Genomic DNA, 7,435 nt, shown 5'->3' with positions numbered 1-7,435 from the left:
TTCATCAATAGTATATAATTTTTGTTTTATGTGGACTCTCTGTACTTGCCAGATGTGGCGGTTAGGTAAATTCAATTTCATATTACCTTGATTTACGTCAATTCAAAGCATTTTGACAAACAATGATTATCTTTAAAAAAAGAAATTTGAAAAAATAAATAAATAAAATTCTCATATGATTATGTTTGAAATTAATTTTAAAAAATAAATTATTTCATTTCAAATATTTAAATTAACTAAAAAAAAATTAAATTAAATTTTCATAAAATTCTAATTTTTCAAATAAAAAAATTATTTTTTTTTATGAAATAGATGATCAATGGACTGATACAATGAAAGAGATAGTAATATCCTTTTTCACCGTAAAGATGAAATTATTGAAATTATCTTTACTTGCTATGCTGAAAGTTAATTAGTATAATTTTTAAAGGATAATTAAATGATATTTGATTTGGCTATTTATTTTTAATGTTTGACTTAAAATATTTTTTAAAATTATAAATTAATTTAAAAATAAATAATTAATTATTTGACACAATTACTTAAAATTAAATTTTAAATATTTAAGTATTTAATTAAAAAGTAATTAAAAGAAACTTAATTTATCAAAATAAGGAAAAAGATATATTATTAAATGTTTTAATTATAAAAATGAAAATAGTATTGACATTTTTTAAAATTATTAAAATAATATAATATAATTTCAAAATAAATAGATAAAATTATGAGTGTCTTACTTATAATTTTTAATTTATTTTAAGTAAATTTTTTAATTTATAAATTTAATTAAATATTAATTTCTTTTTAACTTTCTATTTATAAATGAATTTATTCTTCTAAATTGATTTTAGTTTGAAGGGAAAGTAATTAATTTAACCTCTAGTTAATAGGTGACTGAAATTAAAAAAAAAAAAAAAAAAAAAAGGAATTTTATTCAAAACAGTGGGGAGAGAGAGGAGAGAAAGCAAATAGGAATAGGAAGAGAGATCCGTTAGGAAAAGAAAGAGACACCGTCACCATGAATATAAAAACGGCGACGATGGTAATGAAGCCACAACTCAACGCGCTTCATACCGTTAAACTCGGCATTCCGTCTTCTTCTTCTGTTCAAATCCCGATTCTTCCCCTTCCTCTTTTAATTCCATCATTCACTTCCCATTCTCCTCCTTAATCTCTCCTAATTTCCTTCTACGATTTTGCCTTTCTCTTTTTGATAATTCAAAAGCTAGGTGATCCCTTCATTCCTATTTAAACAATGTTCTTTTTTTGAAATTTTATCTTGTCTATTTAATGTTTTATTTATACATGTATAAGATCTTATTTGTGCTTATTCTTCTAGTTTCAGGTTCTGTCGTTTAGGGAAATATTTTATATTCGAGATTTTACATGGCAACAAGATGGTCTATGCGTAGAATTGATTGATTGTAATTTGGGTTTTCAATATATGTTAGTTTGGGTTATTTCAAAATCGATTTTGGTGAAGCAGTGTTTACTTATGATCCAAGAGTTGTTTTTCTTCGCTGCTAAGGTGAATTTTTGGCACTATCTGAAGACACCCCATTGCGGTGTATTGAACTGGATGTAGATAGTGAATTAATTTGCAAGCTAATAACTTGTAATTCCATGAATGGACATTTCTAAATCAGATTCACTTTCCCAATTGTTGAAGTAATACTTGTGTACTTTTTCATTTAATTGGAGATTATGTTTTACTTGTTGCTTACAGTGTACCTCTTGCTCTTTTTAGCCTATCGAGTCGTTCTGTTTGTTATTGAAGACTATTTAGTGGCAGTCTGTTGAATTTTATGTGTGATTGCTGAATCTATAAGCTAAATACACTTTTTCTTTGATTGAAGTTTGAAGATTACCCATGAGAGTTCAGTATATTAGTATTGACTTGGAGCATTTTAAAAATTTATATTCTGTAAATTGAAGTTAATGAAGGTGAGTCCTTGTGTTATCTGGTGCAGGGTGCTTCATTGTTTTTTAATTAATTAGCTGTCTGCACTGCATTGGATTGATGTGCAATGCAGAGATCACGTAGAGCTCTTCTTCAAAGAAGAGCTTTTCAGAAGGCTATCAGTGGAAGAACTCACTTATGCAGGGTTTCCCTTTCTTTGTTTCTTGCTTTATGGGGGCTTTTCTTCCTTTTCAGCTTATGGATCAGTCATGGTGATGGTTATAGGGGTAAGCTTTTAATCAATGATGCTATATCTAGTAGTTTCTCATAAAAATAGGCTTTTACCTGTCGTACATTTATTATCAACTACGATCTTCAAAATTTGAGTTGTCGTTGTTTTTCTTTTCCTTTCTGTTTACAAGTGAGAATATCGTCTCACAATGACTTTATAGTATGCTATGTATTCTTCAAATTTACGAAGTATATGTTTCCTGTTAAATATTGTTGTGAACTGCAACTCCTGGGGAAGTTTTGAAACCGTAATATCCAATTTTAGATATTACATGTGAATCTTAGTTGGTTTTAATTAGACTAGTAGTGGCATTATTTTTATTATTATTTTTTCTAAACTGTCTGATTTTGGAAAGCCTCAACTTTAACCTCAGTGTATCCCTAGCTTCTCATCATTCTCTCTTTTGTTTCTTTGGTTTAGGTGAATCTGCAGTGCTTGCAGCTGGCGCATCAACTTGCAATGAGGCAAATTTGGAACCTTGCAATGAAATTTGTTCTGTCTATTCAGATGAAAGTTTGTGTACAGAAAGAGCTTCCAATGATGAGTTACTTGGTAGTGAAGGAAACACAAAATATTCCTCTGTTCTGGAGCAACCTGAGGCAAACTCTGTTTCAGATGTGAAATTTGAAAATAATGGTCCTAAGATTGGCAGATTATCTCATTCTGTACCCTTGGGTCTTGACGAATTCAAAAGCAGATCATTCAGCTCTAAAACTAAATTAGGAACTGCTCAAGCTGGAGGTGTAATTCATAGAGTAGAGCCTGGAGGTAAAGAGTACAATTATGCTTCAGCATCAAAGGGAGCGAAGGTATTGGCTTTTAATAAGGAAGCAAAAGGAGCCTCCCATGTCTTAGACAAAGACGAGGACAAGTACCTTCGAAATCCATGCTCTGCTGAAGAGAAATTTGTTATAATAGAACTTTCAGAAGAAACCTTAGTAGATACAATTAAAATAGCAAATTTTGAGCACTACTCTTCTAATTTAAAAGATTTTGAGCTGCTTGGTAGTTTGGTTTATCCAACAGACTCATGGGTGAGGCTGGGGAATTTTACAGCTGCTAATGTTAAGCATGCTCAAAGGTTTGCTCTTCAGGAGCCACAGTGGGTGAGATATCTAAAGCTCAATCTTCTTAGTCATTATGGTTCAGAGTTTTATTGTACCCTAAGTGTTGTTGAAGTTTATGGAGTTGATGCTGTAGAAAGAATGCTAGAAGATTTGATCTCTGCTGAAAACAAAGTTGTATATGAAGAGGGAACTGGCGAGCGGAAGGTATTACCCTCTCAATCAGAGTTTTCATATGTTGATGATTGTGATCAAGAACTGAGGATTGACGTTGAATCAGGCACTTCAGTTGGGAATTCAAATATAAGGCGTGAAGTTCCAAAAAATAAAGTGCCAGATCCAGTGGAAGAAGTTCATCACCAACAAGTGGGTAGAATGCCTGGGGACACTGTTCTTAAAATATTGATGCAGAAAGTTCATTTTCTGGACTTAAGTTTATCTGTTTTGGAACGATATTTGGAGGAGGTGAATTACAGATATGGCAATATTTTCAAAGAATATGACAAAGATTTAGGAGAGAAAGATATGGTTTTAGAAAAAATCATACCTGACATACAGAATCTCCTTGGCAGCCAGGAGGTCATAGTATGTGAAATTCTAACCTTGTTAGTTTTTTCTTTTTTAAATTTTCTTTTATTCTAATAGGTTACTTTTGACTAAAAATTCACTTGCTGTAAATCCTCTTGCAGGCTAAAGAAGTTGACGATCTCCTTTCTTGGAAATCCCTTGTTTCTACACAGATGGATAATCTCCTCGGGGATAATCTTGCTCTAAGGTTGCTTCCATTCCTCTATGAACTATGATAAACTTCAGCTATTGGTATACAACAGTTTTAACAACATATACGATTATTTTTTTAATAAAAGCACCCTTGAATGTATATGCAGTAATAACTCTGTTCATTGTTGACAAGTTCTGTTAATTAAAAGGAAAAAAGAAAAGAAAAAACCTTGGTGCCTACAAGAGTGGTTTGTGACATAATGAGATTTTTGGGGCCTGCTTAAGAAAAAGTGGTTAATGGTCCTGATCTCCATTGATTATCTTATGCTCTTTCAAATAGCATGAATGTAGAAAGTATTTAATTAGACTAGGATATTAGATTTTTTTTATTTTTTTAATGACTGATAGAAATTCAAAGTCTTCTTTATATTCTCTATACCCACTCAATTTGTTTGGTAGATCCTAACACGGTTACATACACAATGAGGGTACAATCATTGATACAGTTCTATCTATGTAGCTGCTGGGAAAAGAGGAAAGACAGAGGCACTGAAGGTGCCTGGATACGAGATTCTTTGTTTGCACTAGGTTTCACTACACATAGGCACTTTTACTTGATTAAATCTCAAAATGGTTGTCTGATGTTATAGTTTACTCTGTCTGTGCAAATTGCTTCCTTTGGAGACCATTGAGGTTGATTTCATATTATTATGCTAGGACATGACTTGTTCCTAGTGGACCAATTTCAAGATAAGCCATGAGCAATGCATATATGTGATCAGTACATTTATAAAATCAAAATGATGGGATGACTTTTGGCTATCTTGGATGATGCCATTAGTGCAAATGGGATCCTAGGGGAATAATCAGTTGTTTCTTGAAGTCAATGGCCTTCTTTGCCCATTTCAAGTCATCTCATCCTGTTTGGTGCACAAGGCTCTCTCTCTCTCTCTCTCTCTCTCTCCATGTATTTCTGTTGTTGCAAAATTGTTGACTGTAGGTGACAGAACTGGATGTTTCTTGGTTTCATGTAGTTCTCATTCTAATTAATGCTCACTTTATATGCAGGTCGATGGTTGAAGGAGTTCGAGAGAATCAAATATCTATCGAAAATAAGGGTATCGCTGTGTTTTTTATTTGCTTAATTTTTGGATTTCTAGCTTTTGTGAGGCTATTGGTAGATATATTGTCGAGTGTTTATAAGGCATTTAGTGTTCAGAGAACAGAGAAGTCCTGGAAATTTTGTTGGATGAGCTCTTCCTGGCTCTTGTTACTGTTCATCTGTAGCATTATTTTGTTAATATTATCATTATAATTTTGCGACATCTACTTTTCTAGGCATCAATTTGACTATTTATCCATCCAGAAAAAGGAAAAAGGGTGGTGGGTGGGTGGTGAGAGGGTTTGTTGGAGAGGGATAAATACTTTAAAGGTTTTTGTTGGTTGATTTGTGAATACTCAACTTAACTAAATCTTTATCCCAAAAATTTGGGGCCGGCTATATGGATTCGCTTTCTCCATTCTAAACGATTTTGGGTTAAATCCTAAAAAATGTGTAATATTTCTATGTCATGTTGTAATACTCTTCTTCAGGTCAATTTAAATCTACTCATTTTTTTCATTCTATCCTCTAATCTAATGTGCTTTACTTGTCCTAATTTGTGAATATAAAGAGATAATATTAGAAAAGGGAGAGAATGTAAGTCTTCTTTATGTCTTCTGTTGTTGATTTTATAATACAGTTTTCTGGTTTATTTCTTGGCAAAATCTAAATTTGTCAGTAGATCATCCAAATGAGAAATTGATTCACTTGAATATTCCTAACATTTTCTATATAGGAACAGAATTACAGCTTAAGTTTGAAATTACCTTTTTTGAATGAAATTGAAAAAAGTAATTTAAAAAAAAAGTTATTGAAACAAGTAATTAAAAAAAAAAAAGTATATTTTGCTTTTTTTTTTTGTAATTAATTTTAATTGAGATGTAAACTCAAAATACCATATCCTTAAAGATGATTTTAGTATCATTGAGACTAAGTATTGAAATTCTTATAATTAAAGTGTCAAATTTAAATTAAAATTAAGATTTAAGAGTCTTTAATAAGAACTTTTGAGATGGCGTAGTTTAAATAAAGATGTCAAACATATAACCTCGTTTGCATGGGGTAACTTTTAGAATCTCAACTCAACTTAACTCAATTAAGTTTTTATCTTAAAAATTTGAGTCGGCCATATGGATTCGCTTTCTCCACTCTAAACGATTTAACCCTCAGAAATTTGTAATGCTTTTAGGTCATGTTGTACTGCTCTCCTCTAAGTCAATTTAGGTCTACCCATTTTTTTCTTTCTATCCTCTAATCTAATGTGCTCTATTTGTCTAACTGGAACCTTCGTATATCTACGCTTCACATGACCAAACCACCTCAATCTCTCTTCTCTCAACTTATCCTCAATTGGCACCACTCCTACCTTTTCTCTAATACTCTCATTACAAACTTTATCTAGTCTAGTATGGCAACTCATTCACCTTAATATTTTCATCTCTGTAACTCTTATTTTAGACGCATACGACTCCTTCAGTACTCAACACACACTACTATATAACATAGCCAGTCGTATGGTTGTACGGTAAAATTTTCCTTTCAACTTATTGGGAATCTTGCGATCACATAAAACTCCCGTGGCATGTCTCCACTTTAACCATCTGGCTTTAATCTTGTGACTAATATCCTCCTCACATTCTCCATCTGCTTAAAGGACTGAGCTGAGATATTTAAAGTGATTACTTTGGGACAGTACCACTTCATCCAAACTAACTCATTCCCTATCACCAGTTTGGCCTTCACTGAACTTGCAATGCATGTATTCTGTCTTCGTTCTACTTAACTTAAAGCCCTTTGACTATAGAGTACTTCTCAAAAGCTCTAACTTTCTATTGACTCACTCTCGCGTCTCATCTATCAGAACAATATCATCCGTAAACATCAAGCACCAAGGAATACTCTATTGTATATGTTTCGTCAATTCATCTAAAACTAATGTAAAAAGGTAAGGGCTTATAGCTGATCGTTGGTATAATCCAATTGAGATCGGAAAATCTCTTATGTACCCTCTCACTGTGCGCACAATGGTAGTTGATCCTTTATACATATCTTTCAACACTTGTGTGTCCCAAGCCCAGATAAAGGAGGAGGGTTGCAGTAGGTGACAACTAGCATAAAAATTTCGTCACACCTTATGATATGGATTCAAATAATATAAATTCCAGAATCTATTCAAAGAAATTTGAAGTTACTTAGTATAAATTTTTTTTCTCTTAACTTTATTCTTCTATTGTTTTTTTAGACTCATAATATATATATATATATATATATATAATTTTCTTTCTATATGTATTTACATAAAGGAAAACTTTTAATTAAATTAAATTCAAGAATTTTTATTATATTTTTTGATGAAA

At 31.8% G+C, this 7,435-nt stretch overlaps 1 protein-coding gene across 2 annotated transcripts; it reads left to right on the top strand.

The window, feature by feature from the left end:
* Positions 1-957: 957 nt before the first annotated feature.
* Positions 958-5,301, top strand: LOC110652688 (SUN domain-containing protein 4). 2 transcript variants are annotated; one of them, XM_021808304.2, is made up of 5 exons: positions 958-1,229; positions 1,971-2,187; positions 2,613-3,841; positions 3,946-4,031; positions 5,045-5,301. In XM_021808304.2, the coding sequence occupies exons 2-5, from the start codon at positions 2,028-2,030 to the stop codon at positions 5,289-5,291; spliced, it is 1,722 nt and encodes a 573-aa protein (XP_021663996.2). In that variant the 5' UTR covers positions 958-1,229; positions 1,971-2,027; the 3' UTR covers positions 5,292-5,301. The 2 variants fall into 2 exon arrangements, with proteins under 2 accessions (XP_021663996.2, XP_057987192.1); XM_058131209.1 differs by lacking the exon at positions 958-1,229 and adding an exon at positions 1,340-1,528.
* The last annotated feature ends 2,134 nt before the right edge of the window (positions 5,302-7,435 follow it).

Source organism: Hevea brasiliensis, chromosome 12 (assembly GCF_030052815.1).
Source record: "Hevea brasiliensis isolate MT/VB/25A 57/8 chromosome 12, ASM3005281v1, whole genome shotgun sequence".
Classification (NCBI taxonomy): Eukaryota; Viridiplantae; Streptophyta; class Magnoliopsida; order Malpighiales; family Euphorbiaceae; genus Hevea; species Hevea brasiliensis.
The sequence above is the reverse complement of the archived record's forward strand: the minus strand, read 5'-3'. Positions and strand labels throughout refer to the sequence as shown.